Raw genomic sequence first — 24,103 nt, 5'->3', positions numbered from 1 at the left:
CCCAAGCCATGGTAATTGTCAATCTGTAGCTTTCAGTACTCCAGATCAGCTTATCAGGACATTTTAGAAGTTTGAGAAGGTGGTTAAACCAAGCTGATGGGCAGTGCCCACCACTCTGCTTGATGAGACCAAATTACTTCAAGGCCCAAGTCTCACCAGTGTTTTAAGACTGCATAGCTACTAACCATCCCAGAAGATTTTTCTATTAGCTAGCAAAGATATTACTATTAGCAACACAGAGGGCTCGTGGGAAAAAAAGCATCAAGGTACTCAATGACCGACTTCATAGGTCCTGCCTGAGAAAAATCAAAACGTATACCATTTCCCTTTCACTGCCCACATCTGCTTACAAACAAGCAACACAAAGGGTGGTCTTCTGTCTAAAACACAAGGAGAAGCCTTCAGCAGGTTGTTACAGCTTTTGAGTGGAACACTTTAGTGTCTCCATCTCCTAGGAGCGACATCAGGCAAGAGCTGATGTGACCCAAACAAGGTTACGCTGAGAGTCAGTCTTCTGCATTCAAGCTCCAGGTGCATTGCACAATGTCTTTCCACTATAAGCAAATGACTCTCAAATTCCAGAGCTTCGGGGGGATGTGGAGTAAGGGAAAAAAAAAGTGACCCTACCTAGTGCATCCAGCATCGTGCCTAACAGGAAATGGTTATTTTTAGTGTAGCCGTCAAACAATATAAAAGTCTCATCCAAGAGCCTTAACAGCATGCTGGGACACTCCTGTGTGTGAAAGCAATTTCATCAGAAAACAGGCACAGCAACCCCCCTATGTGAAAGGCTTAAAAAGTAGCCAAGAAAGTTATTTTGGTCAAAACCCACCTGCTTACTCATATATTCTCTTGGATTGTCTCCTGGCATTGAAAAAAGCATCAATTTTAAAGAAAGACACATAAAAACATCTGAGAGAAGCAGAATGTGGTTGTCTGGATGTCAGATGGTTATCTCTTCAGAGTGCTCGACAGGAAATTCCATGAGCTCTCACCACCACTCTGAACCTGTGTGCAAGGTCTTACTGGACTCCTTTCTATCTTGATTTAAGAAAAAGCTTCATGCATAAACAGAGCAAATACAAATGCAAAAAGAACACATGCTGAAAGATTTCTGTTCATGTAAAATCAAGCTTGGAAAGCGAGTGACACCTGGTGCTTGAGATGTCAGTCTATGGCTATGCCCAAAGCTGTTGCTCAGAGCTTGCTCTTGCAGTACATCATATCAAATGTTAGGCCATCAACCAATGGAAAACCTTTCTAGAAACAGCAACTTAAATTCTTTTCAGAGAATTATTCCAACACCTACATCCAAATAGATGCAGAGGTGCTCACTATACAGTTATTTGGAGATGGGTTTCTCAGCTTTCTGAAATACTCATGTAGGATCAGCTTAGAAAACTTACACTGAGATACATCTGAGGAAAATTTAATTGATTTGTTGCTGGCCCATATGAAAACAGAGCTCTGCTTTACTGAGCTTACCATTCAGTGAGCAAAGTGCTGTTACAGGGCAGAGGGGGAAGAGGAGACAACAGTTTAAGTTTCTCTCACACATACCCAACACTGATTTCACACATTTTGCTGTTCAGCTTCTCCAAAACTCAGCTGGTGACAATCTTGCCCCTGAAGCCTGGAGACTCAAAGTTTGTGTTTTGTTTTTAAAAAACTATTTCTGTAAATAATGTATGTTGATACAACAGACAAATTAATTTTTCCTCTAAACATTCAGACTACAGAGTCAAGTCAACTTGACTCCTAACTCCACAGACACAACTGTATCATGAGATAGTGTCACTTGAACTATGCAATAATACAGTAAGGGTTTCCAGCAGCTTTAGACACAAGCAACATGGGAATTGTGTGCATGTTTGTAGAGCTGACAGACTAGCCGCTTCTTAGAAACCTAAATCAGTCAGGCATGTGAGAAGCACTTGGCATGCAAGTGTCATTAAATATGTCCATACCACAGTCACCTACATCACGAGAGGCTGAGAGCTGGGTTTGTTCAGCCTTAATAAAAGAAGGCTAAAGGGAGGGCGTAATCTTATTGCTGTCCTCAACTACCTGTTGGGAGGGTGAAGGACAGATGGAGTCAGAACTTTCTCAGAGATGCAAAGCAAAATGGCAAAGGTCAATTCCAGTTTCATGTATGTGGAAATCTTTTCCACACGATAGTGGTCAAACCCTGGAACAGCCAGGGAGGCTGTGGACATTGGCCCTCCAAGCAGACATCAGCTGGAGACTTTCAAAGGTCCCTTCCAACTCAAGTGATCGTACAAAGCATCACTGCCAAGAACACAGGTATGAACTTTTACTACCAGTACCCTGTGCCCAAAACCAAGCTGGCAGGATCCACAAGCTGGTAATTCAAAAACACGCAAGTTAAATTTGTTTTGACAGAAATGGTTACTGTACTCAGCTCCTGCCCCTCACATGGGAAGCAGCTCCTGAACTATGCTCTCTCCAGCCCAGCATGTTAAAGCAAACCACTTTATTGTGCTGGGCTGCAAGTTAAGGCAATTTAGGGGCTGCTTCTTTGAGGTTCAGCTATCAATGACATGAAAGTAGTAGCATCTGGAAGAAGGATAGGATCTCGCTTAGCTGCTGGAGGTTAATCCCTTTGAGCTCTAGAGACCTGGAAGCATTATTGTCTCATTCTGGAGAGCACCAACATACAGTCATACACAGAAGGATAGTGCACATAGATTAAGAGCTAAAGGCTGTAATGGCTCTGTCAGTGCCAAAGAGATCTATCTGCTTCATTACTAACACTAAGTCAAGAAACATCATAACACTCTTAGAGTCCTAAAACAGCATCCGGATGACCTAAGTTTCAATCTCATCTGCTACAAACCTCCCATCCTCCTCAACAAGTTACTTAGGAATTTGATTCTCAGATGTAAAATAATGATATTTCCCTGCTTCAAAGAGTAATGTGACACACTGATCATATAGGAAATGCTTATATACTCGATCTATCAAGGTCACAAAAGCTGGGAAATTAACTCCATATTCTGCACAGCATGGACAAATACTGAACACGGGAAATGACTAAAACAACAAAATATGAAACAGGAGGTTGCATGGGATGTATCACTCTCTACCCCAGCAAAAGACATCCACATGAGGGCAGGTTACTTTTTATTTTCTCTGTTTTATAGTGCATGGATGTAGCTATACCAGTAGGTGATGGTTTGATCTTCCAGTACAGTCATAACTAAACTGACAGGACCAAACCACTTCATGATTCCCAAAAAATGTTGTTGGTTTTTTTTTTTAATAAAAAAAAAAATCTATGTGAAATCAGTTGACTGGAGGATTGGCCATGCTTTTCAGCTTGAGGGCTTACACATTTCTCCACAAAGCCACCCAGGCTTCCCACCTCACAGCCAGCAGAACCCATCCCAACCCAGCTGAGGTGTCCCTGAGAGCAGGTTCTCAACCACCACCTGCAGCACACTGCAAGCACAGCTAGCACCACAAGTGAGGCTGCCCTTCTTGGCACTACAGAGAAAGTGCAAACAGCCTCACTGCAATAGCCTGGGGAAGTTGCAGCAGAGTTACATCATCTTAATGCCCAGGAGTACAATAAGGATTTCCTATTACATTAACAAAACAAGGGGCAGGGAACTAGTGGGGGAAAAAAAACAACAAACAACTTACCAAGACCTGTACTTTAACATTTTACCTAAACCACCTATTTATGTTGAACTTAAGAGCTACACATCCTTAATTTCTACAAGGTCCAGCAGAACAGTGCTCTCATTTGGCTTGAGATGGAGGTGGTTCTGCAAACACAGCATGCAGTCACTGGGCTATAAAGCGCACTAAAGAAAACCACCTTTCATCTGCACACGGATCCCATTTCATATTGGGACTGAATCTTTAGCTCTGATGCACTGGTCTTTGCACAGCCGGCAGGGAACAGTAATACATCTCCAAAACTTCACCTAAGGGCTCAGCTGCAACCTCATCAGGCAAGAGAACATAAGCGAACAGCCAGTTCAAGCCAGTGTGGCTGGGAAGGACGGCATTGCTGTGCTTGGTGAGCAGCTGGGAAAAGGGCACCGACTTCCCTTGCAGTGTCTGCTGGCTCCTTCCTAGCTCCTACTGTGGAAAGTTCTGCAGCTGCTGGGAGGAACCCATTCGCATAACAAAAGCGGCTTTCAAAAGCAGTATAGGAGGGTGGGAAGAATAAGAGAAAAACCCAAAGCCAGAAGCTACACTGACAGCTACAGTTAGTTTTTTTCAGCGTTGCCTGAAAGTCTCAGGCAAAGATCAGGGCTCCAACCTGTTACGTAGAATATAAACACTGACTCTCCCATTACCTTCCCGCTGGCTAAGGAACACACATTAAAAAAAAATCATACAAGAAACAACTTTAGCACACCCTTGAGCACATTTTTAGGACTCTCCTACAATTAAGTTCTCAGCTGTGCAATAAATGAGCTTGAGGCATAAAAGGTATTTAGGAGCTTTTAGGAGCCTGAACTCAAACAGATTTTGAGCGGGGTTTAGGCACCTGAGTATCCTGCTAGATCTGGGATTCAATCCCTGATTTCTACAGCTAATGAAGTGAAAGATCAAGACAATACTTTCTCACTGGCTGAGCTGTTACATAGTCCCATTTCATTGTAAAGGGTGCACTCAAAAACATAGTGATGAGCACCATAAGAGATCTTAACCAATTAAACAGGCAGGGAAAGGCCCTTGGAGCTCATGCTGTAATTCCAGGGAAAAGAAAGCACCAGGCTGCTGGTGAAAGACTCCCAAAAGGGAAACACAAGACAGCTGCAATGAAAAGTCTAATATATGTATTATTTTTAGTTTTTTAAAATTTGCCTTTAAGTGTTAAGCTTCTCCTGCAAGCCTATTGTTCCCTTGAAGCATTGGAAACTTTCAGAGGTAGGAATCATAGGCTGATATTTTTGATCTATAAACACCTGGCTTGTGAATGTTACATGGACTCCATCAATTTTAAGACAAAATCCAAAAGGATAAAATAAACCTTGGCCTCCTTAAATCAAACAAAGGAGGAAAGAAAGCATCACTGCCCCCCTTCCTTTCAGTGGGTCCAGGCTGACCCCTAAAGATTTTAATAGCAGCAAGAGTTTTGCCTCTCAGTGAAACCACTTCAGTTATGGAAACCACAAAATGGCTCAGCTTCTTGTAGAAACAGGAGTAAAGTTGGGAGACAGATGTCAACTTACAGCATGTTTCAGTACCACTTACTTTTTAGTGCAGTAAGCACAAACATGCTCCTCACGTTCCTGATCACTTAAGGAGGAATAACCTACCCAGTAAAACACACGAGTTCAGCGTACAGCTCATCACAGCCACTCTGTTACAGAAAATCCCCCATTCATCTCTGAACATTAAATTCTCTGCTTTTCTGCTTAATGTTACTCTTCTGGGTAAAAAAGAATTCAAGGCCCAGAAACATATTATTTTTGCGTAATAAAGTTATACATATGGATTCAACTTAGCTAGGAAATGTCAACTTAAGGCTTGTCTTCATGAGGAAATTTACTGTAACTAGTCTACCAGTATAATTATATTGCTGTAGTCCTACTGGTAAAATTCCCCTGTTGAGCCTTATTCATAACAACAGCTGCCTTTATAGTTTATTTTGGTCAACTATGCCAAAAAAGGCCCCTGCTCCAGAAAGGCCACAACAATTCACAGGGGAGGAGGGGAAGGAGCTATGCCAGTGCAACTGGAGCAGTAGAAAGAGTAACAGTATAGAAATGGTAGTATTTCGCAATACTAATGAATTACTTGCTGAAAAAAAAAAGAAACGCTCTAAGAAAACTATACTGAATATCAGATATCATTGCAGGTAAGGTATGTGACAGATTTATGCCACATTTCACAGCTTTGGTAAAGTTCCCCAAGCCAGACACTGCTCTGCATCAACCCTTCCATGTACATCCTTTTGTTCTCACCTTCTCCCTGGCTGCTGCAGTGCACTTCCCAGTTGCAGGCTCTTTCACCCATTCCCTTACAGGAGTGATGCATTGCAGCGCGGCAACTGCCCTGGGCCCCTTGGACAGAGCACTGGCCCTCCAAAACAAACGGGTGTTAAAGACCAGCCCCTCTGGTTTACAGTTTGCATCTTCAGGGACAAGGGATAGCTGCAAAGCAAACAGCTCTCTTTGCAAAAAGGATTTTAAAACAATTGCCCTTCACTTCAGCAGTGCAAGAATGCTGAGCGAGACAAAACAATGAGCCATCTGTGCACTCTTCCCTCCTTCCCTTGTCTCTACCCTCTAGGTTTAAGTCAGAGCTCCCCAAGAATGGCCAAGTCCCCCCTTCTCCTCCGCCCACCCCGTTTACATCCTGCAAAAAACACAACAGTTTTCTGGCTCCCCCCCCCTCCCCGGCTTTTTGTTCTTAAGAGCCCTTGCAAAATCTTCCTTTAAACCTCAGCCCTTTGTCAGGTGGTATCCCATCTACCCAGCTTTGTCAACTGATCAAAAAATGCCTCCCACCAGATGATCTGTTCCTTGTTTACCATCCCTGAAGGCAGAGTGGCACTCAGGAGCCCTAGCCACCCCTTTGTCCAAGGAAGGGAATACCATCTGAATGGGAGACCACCAAAGATTTGCAGCCCTCTTTTGTTAGCCTGGTGTCACTGCCTATTGGGCCTTGATTCAAAATTGAGATGACAGTAGAGAGGCAGCCGAGTTCGGTAATCACTATGGGGTTTCCAGCTTAGGAGAGAGAGAAATACCAATAGCTCAAATTTTCAAATAAAATTGGTAATTTTATTACCAATGGTAGTTTGTGGTTACCGATTTTAACCACTGACCAATCAAAAAACACAGATGATTCTAGTACTACTCAGGAAGGCATGTTCCCAACAGTAAATCTGCGTTGAGGGAAAAAAGGGGATTAGGTCTGAATAACAGCATTCAGATGCATCTCTTCAAACATTCATTTTGTTAGTATCATTATTCCAGAAAGCAAAGGGATAAAAAAAAAAAAAGTCAGCCCGCCTTTGATCTCACAGCCAGAATGGCCACACAGCTCAAAAAAGCTTTCACCTTCATGTCCCACTGAAAAAGAGCTCGCTATCTTTTGATTCTTGCTTTTTAGAACATCCTAAACAGATCTTTATCAAATAAAACAATTTTTCCACTAGAAGACTCAATTTTGATCCCCAGTCGCTCCTCCTCCCAGCAGGCTGAACTTACTGGGAGAGCAAGAGAGCCTGCAAGCTCTCCCACGTCATTCAGCACTAATCCAGCTGGGAGAGGAGAGTAAGGAAGCCTTGTCTCAGGCCAACTCGCTTCCCATATGCCAAGATCATAAATGTCAAAGTCTGCTGACAAAAAGAAATCATCCAAAAATGCCATGCCATTCCTCTGCATGGCAGCAAGAGTCTTATCTTACCAGGATGCACATACAGATGCGCTACTGAACAGGATACAGAGTTTGCAGTCAGTAAACCTGCTTCCAATCTTTTTCCTTTTTTTTTATTGAAAACAGTCCGTGTTGTAAATTGAACTACTGTGCTGTAAATGTTAAACGAATTTCCTTCAATGCTTAAAAAAAAAATTCCAAGTCTAGCACAGTTCAAGCGTGCTCTTGTCGCACAATCTCTGCACGCAAACACAGATACACCGCAGCACAAAGCGCTCTTCTCTCTGTAGGTGGCCTTCATCTTTCGTATTAACAACGATGCTAATACCACCAACAAATGACATTTGGAAGCCAAGTGCACTCTGCTTGGGAGCAGGGGAAAAAAGGTTTCCCCATGGTGACCATAGCTTCAAGGGAGGTCTGCCTCCAGCAGAGAAACACAAGTCTTGGACAGTCCTGGTGCATTGCCTCAGTCTTTGGAGGGACACCGCCAATGGGGTGCGTAAAAGGCATGACACTTGGTTTAACTGTTTTTTGCCTGGGAAATAGGAAATTGAACTAAGGTTTAAGGTGATCACACTTGTGCTGCTTTAAAACATCTCCACAATTTTTTAACTCATTGGTCAAATCCAACTAAGTCCTTCAAAGGAAGAGCTGTCCCCAAAATACCACATTTCTACAAAGTAGGCATAAATAGCCAGAGAGAAGCAATTTTCAGTGGAAGCACAACTGGTTTTTTAGACACTAGGGAATCCACACAGGAGAGAGTTACAAGTACCGTAATTTTGGGAAAAAGCTCGGTCTAACTCATCTCTTTATAGGCACACAAAAAAATCCAAACACAAGACAAGTCCATTAAAAAACAATCTTAGTGCGCCCCCCCCCCAACTACTAATTTCAAATTTGATGGATTCTCAAATAAGCTATCGTTAAAAGGAAATACCATTTTTGTCACAGAACTCCCTAATTCTGTGGCCTCTCCCTTCCTACTCTGCCATGAACCTTCTTCTCCCCTCTGCCTCAGAAAAAAGACCAACTGGAAAAAAAAGTATTACATTTGGGGTCAATCTCTGATAGACAAACAAGAGACCGGGGAAGAAAAAGGAAGTCTAGAGTATGGTGCCCACCTTGGAATCTCCCTCCTCTAAGTCCTAGCTCTTGTACCTCTTTCCTAAACTGATGCTTACTGATGTCCTTTTCCATGTCATTCACTTTAGCTGGGGCAGATGCTCCACCTCCATCAATGGTACGCAGAAGAAACATTTCTCCAGTACGCTGGCTAAAGTTCAACTCCCACAGATGAAGCCATGGCAACACAAAGCAGGAAGCTATGGAGACCTGGAAGAAGCTCCTCAATAAATCCCCAGAATTTCATTGCTGTGGCAGCTGTTCCCTACAACCAACCTATCAGTCACACGTCACAGAAGTCTGATCCAGGAGCAGAACCACTATTTTCTGATCCTCAACTTGAGGATATGCCCCCCAAACTCAACTTCACTTCCCTATTCCATGTGCTGAAGTAGCTACCACACAGCTAGCCCTGACACAGCAGGTGTCCTTCAACTTCAGAGCTAATGGCCTAATGAAGCGAAATTAGGATCAGGAAGGGAGCGTTTATGCATCTATACTATTCTTTAAGAAAGTCCTCAGGTTCCTCTGCATGAAGTGTGCTTCAACACCACACTTGAAAGAAACTGGACACCATGAAAGGTGGAAGAAAGCCTTGGGTTTTTCATAATTTTCCTTGAATTCCAGGTTCAACTCCCAAACTAAACTAATTTGATCTTTCATCTCCTCAGTGATGAGGATATGCTGAACTCTACAAAAGTTGTTTCAAAATCTTACCTGAACTATAACTACCACTACCTTTCTCTAATCTACTGTCTTCCCAAAGGCCCTTTATTTTATTGCACTTTCATGAAAACTAAGAGGGGCAGAGTCAGTCTCCACCATTTTAAAAGCGTTCACTGTCACCTTGGAGTTCAGTGTAATATTTCAGCAGTGCTTTAGGCATGTAGTTTATAAAGCATTTAGGGACCCATTAAATACCAAAATTTAAGGCTAAAGGCTGGCAAGCTGAGCAGTGAGCTTTTAAATTTATGAAAGGCTACAGAACTAAGAGGCCACTAAAGTGACAGCTGTCAGCACCACTCCATCCTACATTCATGCAGGCTCAAAGGAGAAGCCAGCATGCACTCAAAAGAAAGAGAGCACTCGTTCCAACTTTCAGGCTATGTTCTAAATACTCTTTTCAAACTCCTTTCATACTCAGAAAAAGCCTTCCAGAAAACATCCACCCCTCTGCAAGCCTTGCATTTGTTACCTGATCCAGTTTTGCGTTCCTTTTTCTTCCTCCCAGCTCTAACAAGCATCCTTGCCCTTTTACAAGTTAAGGTCATTCAGAGGATCTATACAAGCCAGCAGAACACAAGCTGGACTGGAGATCTTGAAAGGCTCATGCTTACCCTCACCTTTAATAGGGAGGCACCACCCACAGAGACAACACGTTATCCCGGCATGCACCGCTCCATCCCGTTCCAAATGGTAAGTAGCACAAATCAAAAGGACCACAGCAAGTTGGAACCTGTTGTCTCCGCGGGTGGTACCCTGCATCTGTATTAGAGATGAAGGCAGCTGTAATCTCTTCAGTTTTATGCAAACGGGGGATGCTGCACTTCAGCTCCTGGGTAGCTGCCAGGAAAAAAAAAAAAAAAACGAACAAACCAAAACCACCAGCCATGTCAATATGAAGTTTGTGTAGATCAGGAAACTCAATTATTGGAATTTGCATAAAAAGCTAAGCATCAAAACACAGTTGGCATGTTTCTTCGCAGGATGTGGGAATGCCACAGATACAAATCTTATCTCTTAACCTAGCCATAATTTAAGTTTTGCTTTCTATTGTGGCTCTGAATTACAACCTTGCAATTTTAATACAAATAAGACTATCCAAGGTTTTCAGGAATTCTATCACATCATGGTTCTCATTTTTCCAAGCACTTTTTAAACTGTTAACAAAAAGAGTGAGCATTCAAACTACAGGAACAGTTAATCGGAGATTCAGCCTTGGCCTTACAGCAAACTGGAGATATAAGTCAGTCTGATGAAAACACATATCACTTTCTCTCTCCCTGGACAGCCCTGCAAACCCCTGCGCCAGCACAACCCAGGGCCAGAGCACGCTGTGGCACTGCAGCAGCTGAAGCAGGCATTGCCACTGATAGAGTCCGAGTCCAGCTACTCTTGCTGATGCTGCCTTCCTCAGGCACCCCACGTAGGCAGAAGTCACCATCACGCCTGAAAGCTGCAGGATCAGGTGCCTGTGCCCTGGCCATGCTGATGGTCTTGCGTTGGAGCATGAATCTGCAGTTGCCCGCTGAGGCACCGGCACCACGCTTTGCGTGGACACACAGGGACACATTCCCTGATGCTGATTTTGCTTTGAGTCAGTAGCTGCCATCAAGGGGTGGAAAAGGGAGTAGGACGTGTCTCCTCTTCCACAACCGCACCGGCCAGATGCCCCCTGCCAGTGTGCTCACATGCTACACATGCACTCACTGCAACAGTACACAATCTTTCTTTCAGAAAGCAAGAACAGTCCAAAAAAAAGGCTCTGGTCTAACCCTGCTGAGTAGATTCAAGAAGTTACACACCGGTTTTAATTTTAAACTAGACAGAAAAAGTTAAAAATTGAGAATAACTTGCAAAAATGTCCCGGAAGGATTTCTGCCGCCACTCAAGTTGTGCAACATGCTCGACTAGAGACGCTTATTTCCATGCAAACAACTTGGCTTGAAATCCCACTGAAAGGCCTGTGGTTCCCAAACGCTGTCATGACGTCATGATTTAGGATTTTTAGAGAGATCAATCCAGCACAGCTGGTGTCATGGTTGCCATTATACCATGAAACACTGAATGGTTTTAAATGAAAAAGGTTTCCCTGTTTGAAACTCTTAGATTTCTTCCATCTTATTCTGTGGACCCTTAAAACCAGACCAGTTCTGTAAGCAGAGTATAGCTGATATTTAAGCAGAGCAGGAAATAGTGTTGCTTTAACTGAAAATAAATCTGTCAACAAGGAGGCACAGGGAGAGCTCCACTTCAGACTTTTCAGGTTCTTATTAAAAAATATAAATTAAAGTCAACATTTTCACATTACTTGCTACATCTGTTTGCTATTCCATTATAAATAAAAATATAGGGGCCTTCAATTCTGCATTGGTTCACTCAAAAAAATCAAAAAGTCCTTTTCGTTTAATATTGTGTTGTAATTGGTCTAGATTGTACTGTATTACCAGAAGAGGTCCAAGAAATAAGCTATACATTACCCAAAGTCAAGCTGCGAGATTAAAAACACCTTTGGGAGTGTACGATCCCTCTTCTTCTCAAGGATGAAGGACAGCAAGGTTATGGAAGCACATCCCTATCGTAGGAATCTTACTGACTGTCACAAGCAGATCCAGCTCTGCACTCTTTGCGGAGAGAGCTGAGAAACCAAAAAACCCCACAAACTAACGCCTATCACCAGAGGCCAGGGCAGTTGAACAGAGTTCAGTGCCACACCAGCTTTAAATGAAGTCTTCCAAAGATTTAAACAACTTCCCTTCCATCCCACACTCCTGCCAACCATCCCACAGCACGCTTTACCTGGACCAACAGAATCCCAAAGTCCTTCAAGCAACAGACTAATACCTATTTTCTTAAACAAAGCCTTTATTAAATTCCCTGCCTGAGCCCAAGAGCCTCCTAAGCGCATAGGAAAACCACTACGTTCCTGCAATGAGTCCCCAGCGCTGGTCTGGTGATGTGCAGTTCATATGGCAGTCGTGTTTCATGAGTAGTTGGCAAACAGGGAGTGGTGGGGAGTGCTCATCTCCTTTGAAAATCTTCTCTCTGCCTGTCTACAGTGCTCACCTACCAGATGATAACTTCAGGTTCAGTGTTTAAGAGATGTGTAGGTTTTGACAGCTTTACCACATGCGTAATTGTATATTGAGACTTTTTGCCATAAAGGCAGAGCCAGCCTTCTCAACAGCACATGTAGTATTAAGTTTTGTAGCTGCAAGAATGAGGCCAAAATGAAGGGGACAGACTGCAGACAGCTGAACATCTCAGGGTGAGTGACGGAGACACCCTGCTCTGGGGCCAGGAACACTGTTCCAGCAACAAAGAAAGAAGGGAAACCTGTGCATGCACCCAGAACACAGAAATCACTTTGATGGATCTGAGCAGGCCTGTGTGCAAGAGATTGTGGCCAACAGCCCCAAAGCAGCGCAGCAGCGAGGGCTTGCTATTTGCTTGCAGTGCCCAGCTGCAGCAGCCTCCGGGAGTGCGGTGCTGGGGGTAGCCAAGGCAAACTGGCTCTCTAAGCCTCCTCCCAGGCTCACATACACACAGCGCACTTGGGGACTTCAGATCTCCCAGAGCATGATGTAGACTTTGCTCCTGCTTCACTTGGAAGGCCTTGGAAATTGCCTGCAGCCTGTGTCTAGAGATGGGGGTTTAATTCCTGTGCCCTGCAACCTGCAAAAAGTATATTTCACCATCTCAACTCAAATTTCCAGACCAAACCATACAACAGTACGAAGAGTTAGGAGGTCTCATGCCAGGAAGTTACTTAAAGTTGTGACATTCCACCTGTGTGATACTTCCACTCCTCTACCCCCAAGCTTTCCACTACAGAAGAACAGCAGTGTTCAGTCTAACAGGCAGGTTTGGGGAGTGAGAAGCCAGAGCATGTGCCAGGGCCAAGGAGGCTGCGTCCTTACATAATTTGCTTTTTCATTCATAAAAACACATTATTCTTCATGTCTTCAGCTGAGACCCTCATGTCCACTCCCTGCTCTCACTCAAAACCATCAGAAAAAGAGTCTGAGCAAAGACAGTAGTCTCACCATGGGAAAAACTCAGGCTGACAAGTCACCAAAGACAAAAATTCAGCACAGCACTTACTCCCTCCAAAATCAGTCCCATCAAAACAAGGTGGGCAAACACAGGTCACTTAATCTTGACAAACTCAGATGTTCAGTGGCAAAGATCAAATATCATGATCTGAGAACACAGGCACCATGTGAAGGCCTATATGTCCCTGGTAGGGTCTCTTGTGGAAGTGAGGGAAGGAAGCCTTTAACTTAATTTCTTTCATTTGTCCTACCTTTCCTCTGCCCCAGCAACTAATGACTGGGGTTTGTTGTTAGTAGGTGTGTTGGTTAAACGTCCCAGGCAGATCTCTGTGACACTAGGGTTCTGTATAAACACCGGTCTTAAGAGACTGGTCTTCTGAAAAACAGTTCTGTAACCACAAACATGAAAAAAAAACAGGAGAAACTGCCTTGAGGACATGGGTAAGGTTAAAGAAATTGCCTGACTGCTGCTGTTGCAAGAGAAGCACCTGGGTGAAAAAAGGTGCCTGAACCTTAAGCAAGACAAACAAAAGAGGGGAAGCCTGGGTGAATGAACCGGGGCCTTTGCTGCACCATTCGTCAAGGATGTTTACCTTGCAACTACAAAACAGCGCAAAGATGGTTTCACTAAACAGCAACAGCAGAAACGTTCTGCCATTTCTGTCAGGTTAAAAGGCCGTGTTCACTGCCCCAAGATCATGACAGCTTGGTTACTGCTATTCACTTTAACTGGAGATAAGGAGCAAAGACATAAAAGAAAGACAAGAATAAGGTTAGATCATGCTGCTTGCCTGGTCTAATACGAAACACCTGCTGAAGATCATCCGTAAGAGCAAGCTAAGATAATCATGTAATAATTGGAGAGAAGACAGTCAAACAATTATAATTTTATGCTTCTGTTACACGGATTGGCACTTTATAGAGCAGCCACTGGAGTGGCAGTCTGCTGACAGTAAAATTGCTGTGCCAGCAATAGGAAAAATGCCCTTACAGCAGTTTTCCAGAGGAAGGCATTTAACATGCACAGGGAGGGGTCAGGACTTATGCCTATGACCGTAATAGACTACCAAGAGTGCAAAACACAAGACATTCAGTTAAAAGAAATAAAATCTATAAAGTCACTCAACTTTTAACACTGAAAAGGAAATATACTGCACTGAAAGCCTGCAGAGGGGAACAAAGTAACTCTTCTACATTCAAGAACAAGCATACGTCACCCCTTGTGAAACCAGGGCTATGGTATTCTCAGCAGAAAACCAGCTGTTCAAATAGTAAGAACAGCAGGACAGGATTTTACCTACGCCCCCCCCAAATGCAACACAAGCCAACACACAGCAACAGAACTTAAAATGACACTTACTCATGTACTCTGTTGTCTCCATACAAGTCACTTAACCCAAAGCTGACGTAGTGCCAGTGCTCAGGAACATTCAGCGCTGGGTTTCCCAGGTTTCTGTACATGCTAACGTAGTCCAGAGGATCAGGCCCCCCCAACCTGCATTAAAACCAGAAAGATTCTTAGGTAAGTCAGTTTATTTAAGACAAATGTGAAGTCTCCACAGGTGCTACAAGGGGCTATAAAGACCTGTTTTAAGACATAGCTAGTGACAAAAATGAAATTAGCACGTTCAAGTTACCTCTAAAAAAAATTGAGGAGAAATGTTGGGTTAAGTCCAGAAACCTTCAAGCACAGGAAGGCAAAGTGCATGTGTGCAACATACTACAATGTTTTTAACATTAAAGCATAAAAACCTCCAGAAAATCATATTAAAGCTTCCACAAAACACAAAGAAAATTGGGAAATTGTACCAGTAAAAGAGCAATAGCTGTATCTGCACTGCAAGCTTTTAGCTCTTAATTCAGTCCAGAGGCACATACCTCAATTAAAAAAACAAAACCCGACACTATTCCTGAAAGCAGAATTTGAAATGGCTAAGTTTGAGGATAGTAATCCATACTTCTGAACATAAACATGACAGTTACAATAGTGGAGAACAACACTGATTCATAAAAATTAATACCAGAACTTGAAAAACACACTAGCTGCATTGATCAAGAATGAGCAAAAAGCATCACTGCAGCCTCTGTTTCAACATTAGAATGGGTTCTTTAAAATAACATTACTTAAAAGTCAATGCAGACAGCCAGACTATGTTAAGCAGCAATCACCAAAATCCACGGCCACCCTTCCCATTACAAGGCACACAGAAACCAGGCCAGTGTGCCAGCAGAGCAAGCACAGCATACTCCTGCCGCTCGCCGTCATGTCTGCCCATGCCTGTTTTGCTCGCTGTTTGCCCTGTCAATCATAAAACACAGGTAGAAGCAAGCAAGAAGAGACAAGACATCTAACCACCTACCACAAGCATTTATGGAATAGTGTGAGCAGCTGTTTAGCTGTTTAACTGTTTCCTGCCTCCGTTTCACTTCAAGTTCAAATACTCTCAACTGCTCAAAACAAGAAAATCCAAACCAAGATGACCCCCTTCATTCAAACCACTCACTACACATCAGTTTTACTCCTCTGTGTTGTCTGTTCAGACTCTGACCCTATCGTCTGCAGGTTGCAGGGCATGCCTGTGCTTCCCTGGCTAGCCCTGGGGGGTTGTGTATCATCATTATGTATGCCACAACCACTGCACAAAAAGTGTTTGAGCACCTCAGTTTTGTTCTCTGATTAAAGTACCACTGGCTTATATAAAACACCAGCAGGCTTGGCAAGAAATACTTTCTCAGCTTCTAGCCTGCTTGTCAACCTCTCATACCACCCCGCTCTACCACTGCTCCATGCCTCCTGGAAGTGTTCATGCTTCATATATGAGTATCCAAGGAAGCTCTGGGGTAATCAAACAGCAAAGCTTAATTGCAGTTATCCTGCTTAAGGCCAGCACCCTTCTCGGAGTCGCATCCGGCAGCACAGAGAAAACACTGACAAGTATTTCAATCCTCAGGCATGAGTGTAACCAGGCTGCTGATAGTAAAGCCAGCGTTACACCCACCAGCTTCAGAAAACAGGCAATCAGTGCAGAAGAGATTTAACCCTGAGCTTGCACAATTACTCCTAGATCACATTCATCGAGTACAGCAACTTCTTTGAAGTTCATTTAGGAGAGACCCTTGAGACAACAGGGTTCTTCAGAGCTAGGGTATCTGAACATAGGTGCTAAAAAGCCCAATTCTGCACCGGCCTCACCACAGAGCTGCAGCACCCGGGCACCTCCATGGGAGATTCTCCAGAAAAGTAGTCACCATGGCTGGACAGAGGGATTCAACCTTCACTGATAGCTCATCAGCTTGGCAAGAGCCCAGTCAGAACCTGGTTGAGCTGACATGCAAAGCACCTGTAAAGAAGATGCTTTCCAGGGTGAGCTCTGGGGAGAGGTAACGCATATGGGAAGGGTCCCCAAGTTTATTACCAGAAACTAAAAAAGAAAAGAAAGGAAAGATAGTGGCAGAAGGGGCCATAAGACTGTTTCCAGAAGGCGCCTACATACTCTATGCAGATTTCCAGTGTCAGTGTTACTCTACTCGAAATCTCTGCCCACCTTCTGCTGCCCAACCTTACCATGTCTGTACACAGTAATATACCAGCTTGTTGTATTAAAAGGCCTGTGGGCTCCCTCCTACTACTGCAGAAAAAAACACAGAGCAGGGTAATCTAACACGAGTGACTTTCCCTAGGACAGCTTCCCTCCTCTTAAATCACATAAGGCCACTGCAATGGCTCCAGGCCAGCTCCAGCTTCCCAGCGGGTCAGTTGAGGATCCAGTCTAGCACACCAGGGCAGGACAGAGGGAACGAGTGTCCCACCGCCAGTAATGGCACTGAGGTCCATTGGCAAGGGCTAAGTCAGAATTATGCAGACTTTCTTGTAAGCAGCATCTTTATGGCATAAAAGGCAAACTGAAGAGCAAGAACCGAGAACACGTATTAGACCCTGGCATGGAGCAGAGTTTGATCCTCAATGGCAGCCTGGGAAACCCTTTCTTGAAGTACAGCGATAGCCTGAAACACTCAGAAAAAACAAGTCCCCCTGACACACCACATCTCCAGCTGCCTTTCCATTCCTCCTCACCAGCACCAGGCCAGGCTGTGCTGGAGGCTGAGATCTCTGCCATAGGTGCCCACCCAGGTGGCTACGTTCAGAGCATGGCACTGACACCCTGGCCAGCACTCAGGCTCCCCATGACAGTAACTCCTGCATCTGTGATGGAAGTAACCAGGTGGAAGCAATTCCAGACGGGATAGTCACTTACCCCCAAGGAGTGGCAGTGAACAGCAGCAGCCACACAAAATTATTCAAAGTTAGCTGACTGGGAAAACTCCAGAGCAAGGGAGGTCGATATGCTGACCAGCAAACCAGTGTGAGAGATTAACAAGTGGCCGGAGCAGATGCGTAGCATTTGCAATGCAGGGAAAATACCTCCACCTGCTAAGCAACAAGCATCTCCCACGCACACAAAACCTGCTTCCAAATTGGATTTAATAACACCTTAGATGTCAAACAATTCACACCGGAACACTGATGACACAGACACTTTGACACTGACAACACACAAGACAAACCCTTAGACTGCCCTTTTTCAGGACAGGGGCTGCTCCACAAGCACACTCCTCCCCAGGGCTACTCAAACACATTTGTCACGTCTGATGCAGACAGCGAGCAAGTCCTCCCTAGACCGCACCGCAAGTCAGACACCTCTCCCCTGCTCCTGCCAGCAATGCCGTGCTTCTCTCCAAAGGCCAAACCTCCCCGGGGACCCACAGCCAGCATCGCACTACCCAAGAGGTGGCTGCAGCAGTGCAGCACTCGCTGGCTCGGGGGAGCTGAGCTCTGTCCTGTCCAGAGGAGACCCGGTCAGCATTAACTACCCACCAGTTTACACGCTGCATGACAATCCAGACAGACCATCTTTATTCCCTGAGAAATTTGGTAGGCTTGGAAGCGATTCTGAGAAAAAACCTGCAGCAGTGACTAATTACACTTTGAAAAACACATCCAGGCCATATACCTATCCCCAAACCCCTGCAACTGCAGGGGCATCCGGCACTAGCTTTAAAACCAGCTGCCTGGAGCACAGCTGGGAACGTACCCATGGCAATAAAGCTCAGCAAAGGCTACTCGGCACAGGTATTTATCCAGTTTCAGCGGCAGGTTTTACTGCTATGTTAACTAGTCGAGCACTGCTAGTGCCTGCTCAGGTACATCCTCCTGCCCACAGCTGCTTGTTGCAGGGTTCGACTTTGTATCACAATCTACATATCAGTACAGGCGTTCACAAAGAGCTGGAAGCATTGGAGGATTTTATTAGGAAGAGCCCAACTTCAAAGCCAGAGGTACAGAACAAATTTGTTACATTCTCTATTCATGGAGCTCATTCAGGAGCAAGAAGGACAGCCTCAGGGGAAACCCGCTATTTGCATCTGCACCAAGAGTCTTCTTTTGACTGATGTTATGAGTGCTCTGAAGTTTCTGTGGAAGGAGAAACCCGAAGTGGGCAGAGAGGAAACATCTCCACAAAGGGGGAAAAAAACCTGGAAAATTCCCAAACCATTCACTCTGAGAAGCCCTTAGTGGATTGTTTGTAGTCACTTCCCAGCAGTTGAGAACAGACCTGCTTTTCACAGCTACCTTTTGACAACCCTTCAGAGGTAGTTCGTGATCCTCAAGCAGCTGGAGACCAGTGCATTTGTTTTCAAGTACATGGCCTAAATTCAAGACAGGTGATGAAAAACCAACAGTCCATCCCAAATTCTGCCTATTTCAAAACCTATCACAAAGCAAGGAAAGTACAAACCTGCTTTTTCACCAGCAATTTTATGCATCAAGATACTTCACTTAGAGATGTTCAATCACATTTTAAAAATAAAAGCAGATACTGGATATCAACAAAGAAAAACTCCTCTGCACATGGCCTTTATAAATACAAGGAACTTTTCCAAGAAGTTCCTCCGATTGCAATCACAAACTCTCTCCCAAGATATGCAAATAGGTTTTTTTTAAAAAAAAGACTAGTTCCATTAAATAATCCACATGGCTAAACCCCTTCATTTAATAGGTATGTGGTTCTGCAGATTCTCCAACATTACAAAGTAAGAATCTGCTCTGCCATGCAAGCCCAAAAATATAACTTCAGCTCCCTGAACAAAAAAAAATTGCTGTTAACCATAGAGAAACTGATACGTGTAATTAAAAGCTGATTAGTCTTACAATATTCCTCCTAAGGCAGGGAACTTTGTTCAGCAATTTCCTCTTCTAATCTAAACCAACTAATAGCTGGCAGCCCAGGCGGAGGAGGACAGACTAGAAGTCATTCTACCAGACTTAACAGAACCAAGCTCCAAGTTTCATCTCACAAAGGGAGAGCAGGTACGTGTAGCGTCCGTGTAGGCTCCACCTTGCACAAGAATTTCCTGCACAGGACAGCAGTAAGAAGCTCACCTCTGATTTCTACGACAGAAGCTCTCAGCTCTCACTGACGGGTGAGCTGACAGTCAGAAGAAGCACTAAGCGGAAAATGCCAGGATAAACAGGCCTTCACATTACTTCTTACTTGCAACTGGCCATCACTTGCCAACAGCAGTTTTTCTAGTGTTTGGGCCCTAATTGCAGTGAAGCCCTAATCAACCTCTTAAGCAAACATGAAGCAAGGTTTCTTCCCAAACGAGAGTCTCTGCCATTCTTCGTTATAGACCTAAATCTCTCTCCATCCCTCACAAATCTTACATCACTCTAGTCAGTATTGTTTTAAGCTGCTGACTCCTAAATCAAGGGGACTAGAAACTCATCAAGCTTGAATACCCAAGATTAGAAATAGGTGTAAAAACAGACTGATCAGACCACCACCAAAGTACTGCAGTACTGACCCACACAAATGATTAAGAAATTTATTTTGAGGTCTCAGATTTCTTACCTTGGTCCACTGTATCAGTTTAAGTACAAAAAAAGCCTCAGCAATAAGGGCTAACAGACATATTTCTTGCTAGAACCACAAAAAAAAAAACCACTTTGGAAGACAACAGTAATAGCTTGGCTGTCAGAGTAGAACACAAGAAGGACGTTATTCTGCTGTTGCTCAGGACTCAACCAAGTAAGAGACATACAGGTTAAAATGAACTGTAAAGAAAGAAGTTGAGCATCTACTAAACTTTTTCCAGTAGGAGTAGGGACTGATCAATGTCAGGTACAGCAAACACTCAGGGGTGACCTGAACAGGTTCCTTAGGCTCGGAAGAGGGGGCTGACCAGGAAAGCAATAGTAAAAAGCAAAAGGAACTCCTCTTCACACAGGGCTAGACGCTAGACACTTATCTCGATAGCTAAACATCCAAGTACTTCCTTCATGCCACTCTCTCACATAAAAAACTGCTGTTACTGGTGTCAGACACTGTGTCAGCAGAGACAGTAAGCAGCAGATTCGCAGTCTGCAACAACACATGGCTACGCAAGGGCAAGAGAAGCTGGCTCTGCCCCGTGGGGTTTACAGATAGATGCACAGCAAACACCTGGCTTGGAGGCTGGAATGCAGATTCACTCCGGCCAGTGCTGGCCATGCTCGAACCCCAAGCTCCAGGCCATAAGAAAAAACTCGTGCCTCATGTCCAGGAGGTGAAACTCCAGCCCCCCACCGTGTGTGGGAACCCCTCCATTCTGTTAACACACACTCCCTTTTCCCATAACCTGCCCCAGCCAAGGCCCTCATGAGCTGCCCCTCACTCAGGAAAGCTCCAAATCACCCCAGAAACCCCAATACCTCCTCCTGTCTTCAGTGCATCCCTCCCTAGACCCCTCCTCCTGTTCCCAGTGCATCCTCCCCAGGAAGCCCCCCCAAATACACCTCCCTGGCACCGAACTGCATCCCCAATACCTCCTCCCCCAGACCCACTGCACACCCCCAAACCTCTTGCATCTCACCCCAAACTCGGCACACAAACCCCAGTCCCTCTCCCCTTGCTGCAACCCTCCCCAGCCCCACTGCCTCGCAACCCTCCGCCTCATGCAGTGTCCCCAGCCCCACTACTGCCCTCAAGCCTCCCCCAAGCCCTCTCCAACCCCACACAAGGCCCCCGGCACCACTGCTCCCCCCAGCCCCACATAAGGCCCCTGGCCCCCTCCAGGCCGCAGCCCCGGCCGCCTCACCAGTACTTGAGGATGGCGGTGACCTGGAGCGGGTTGGGCTGGTCGGGGTAGAGGCGGCGGCACTCGCCGTAGATACCGTGCAGCCCCGGCGGGAAGAGCGATGGGAAGGAGCCGGACCCAGACCCCGAGCCTGAACCCGGCCCGCCCGCGGTGGGGCCCCCGCCAGGCCGCACACCCTCCATGTCCTAGCGGCGGGGACAGCGCGGCGGAGGCGGCTGGTCCCGGCCCGGCCCGGCTCGGCCCGCTCGGCTCGGCTCAGCTCCCGGCCCGGCCCGGCCCGGCCCAAGCGGCGCTGCGCGGCGCGGCGCTGCGGGAGGACGGGGCGGGCCCCGCTGCCCGGGCGAATGATGAGTGACACGGCGACTCTGCCAATGGTGACGCGCGGCGCGGAGGGTAGCCGCACCTCTTCCCTCTTTCCTCTACGCCACGCCGCGAGCGCGCCCTCTAGCGGCGGCGGGGCATCGCGTGGAGCAAGGCGAGGGGCGGGGCGAGGCGAGGGGCCCCGTGAGGCGCTGAGGGGAGCGCGGTACGGAGCTGCCGGCGGGCACGGGGGTCCCGTGGGCGTGAGGGAGGGCCTGGGGGGGCCCCAGAGGTTACCGGCACCTGAGTGGGCCTGAGGGAAGAGGAGGGGTCGCTGTGGGGCAGCCTCAGGGGGAGCCCCGCGGCAGGGAGCGGTGAGAGGCCTGGGCAGCGCCGAGGGGGGCGGGTAGCCCGGCTGGCGGGAGGCCTGGGGCAGGGGCCTGGTGGGCACCATCCCTCGGCCCTTGTTCGCCCAGGGGGCTTACAGCAGGGCAGGTCCCGTCCTGGGGCAGGTCCCGTCCTGGGGCAGCTCGCCGGCCGCAGCCACCCCCGGCCCCGACGCTCAAGCCTGTGTCAATCTTACCCGAAGAAGGGAGGCTGTAATTGCAGCGGTTCAGGAGCTGCTTTTGTTGGGCTTCATCTGTCGGCGCAGCAGGGCCCGGGACAAACGGCTGGGTGTGAGGCTTAGCACTTGTCTCCATGCCGGGACCATGGCTGTGCTCTGAGACACGGCCAGCTAAGAGCCTTATTTCCTTTATCACTGCTCATACTGCTTTTGTTACTGCTGTCTCTATCCTTTCTCCAAGCCTCACAGTGCCTTTATTCTCCCCATGCACCTGTCTGTATTAGTAGGTTCCTCAGAGGCAGCTGTGAAGCAATACAACAAGTAGATGAAGTTCCAGGCCTGTCCGATCAAGGATCTTAATCTGTGTACTAAGCACGCTGAAGATCTGGCTCATTCCTGAGTTGCAACTGTATCTGTGGTCGTGCAAAGCCGTGTATGTATGTGTGAGCTGGCGTGTGTTCAGTAGTCCTACACATCTTTGCTAGAGCAGCGACCTGCTTTTTAATCAGCATAGAGAAAAAATGAGCTATAGAGTGCTAAGAGGATAGGAACAGTGATCCTGCTTGTTGCATTTTTCATTTAAATAGCTGAGAGTTTATTCAAAAGTTAGTGTTCTCAACATACCTTTTAGGAGATTGCATATAGTCAAGAAGCTGTCAAGCAGGAGTTTCACCTCCTGGACATGAGGCACGAGTTTTTTCTTATGGCCTGGAGCTTGGGGTTCGAGCATGGCCAGCACTGGCCGGAGTGAATCTGCATTCCAGCCTCCCATCAAGAAAGGAGGTGAGCAGCTGATATTCTCATGAATTGCTGCTTCCCACAGTGAACAATACTTCACTTGTCCTGTTAACGGTGATACTACTTTTTGTGACATCCGCCCAAGAAGTCAGTTACAGTCAACTGACAAGGTAAATATAACAGTCATGTATGAAATGCTATGTTTGCTTAATACACACATAATGAGGCTCTCCTGGCATTTACTGAGGTGATAAAATACTGGTCTAGAAATAATTTAAACCGCTCCATCCTCTCATGCAAAAAACCCCCTCTTTTACCCTAGGTGAACGATGAAAATCACTAAAGATAAGTATCTGAGATGAGACTTTGCTTGCGCTAAAGGCAGAACCTGCAGAAGAAAATTCTCAGTGTCTGCTTGAAAGATGTGGGACAAGACAGGTGAGTTCTGAATGTACGCTTACCTGCACTGAAGTTTATTTTAACTAATATGAAGACCCAGCTGCTCAGAGTTTCAAGTAAACATATAATTTCAATGTTGTTGTCCATTGTCAACTATTCAAAGTGCTTTTAGGACACGTAACAAATAGAAAACATCCGAGAACACGTTGTTTACTACTAGGATGCCTATTATGTGTGTTCTTTGTACCGACACTTCTTTTCTGGTTGCCATGCCTCAAAAAATGCAGAGAAGCTAGATAATACTCAGAGAGAACGAATACATTCTGACCAGCAATTTGTAGAGATGATCCCATGAACTGATGGGACCGTAAAACGCTTTCATGAGTGGTAAGATTCCATCTACAGAAGATGTGATCGTTATTTTCTCTTTTCCTATTAGAAAATTTAGGGGAAAAAAGCTACTAAACTAGAAAGCAGACAATTGAAATCCAGTTTTTTTGGTGGAAGTGCTCAGTTAACCCCTGGAACACAACACCTACCACCCCACTCGGGTTTCACGCCGAAAAGGGAGTTTCCAGAGTGTGGATAGTCTTGCAACCCTCCCTTTTTTCCCGCACTACATCTCCCGGCATGCCCCGCTCCCTGCGCGCCCTCTCGTCAGGCGCTGCGCGGAGCCCAGACTACACTTCCC

The 24,103-nt window shown here is 45.8% G+C and overlaps 1 protein-coding gene across 2 annotated transcripts in view; it reads right to left on the bottom strand.

Annotated features, from left to right (window-relative positions):
- The window catches only part of SUFU (SUFU negative regulator of hedgehog signaling), a gene marked incomplete at both ends in the record, with an annotated part of 92,514 nt that extends 70,922 nt beyond the window's left edge, over positions 1-21,592 (bottom strand). For both annotated transcript variants that reach the window (XM_082002243.1, XM_082002244.1), the window contains 2 exons: positions 14,632-14,766; positions 21,411-21,592. In XM_082002243.1, coding sequence (XP_081858369.1) covers positions 14,632-14,766; positions 21,411-21,592 — 317 coding nt within the window. The remainder of the gene's footprint in view (positions 1-14,631; positions 14,767-21,410) is intronic.
- Between the last annotated feature and the right edge of the window lie 2,511 nt (positions 21,593-24,103).

Source organism: Phaethon aethereus (assembly GCF_964289735.1).
Source record: "Phaethon aethereus genome assembly, chromosome: 7".
Lineage (NCBI taxonomy): Eukaryota > Metazoa > Chordata > Aves > Phaethontiformes > Phaethontidae > Phaethon > Phaethon aethereus.
The sequence above is the reverse complement of the archived record's forward strand: the minus strand, read 5'-3'. Positions and strand labels throughout refer to the sequence as shown.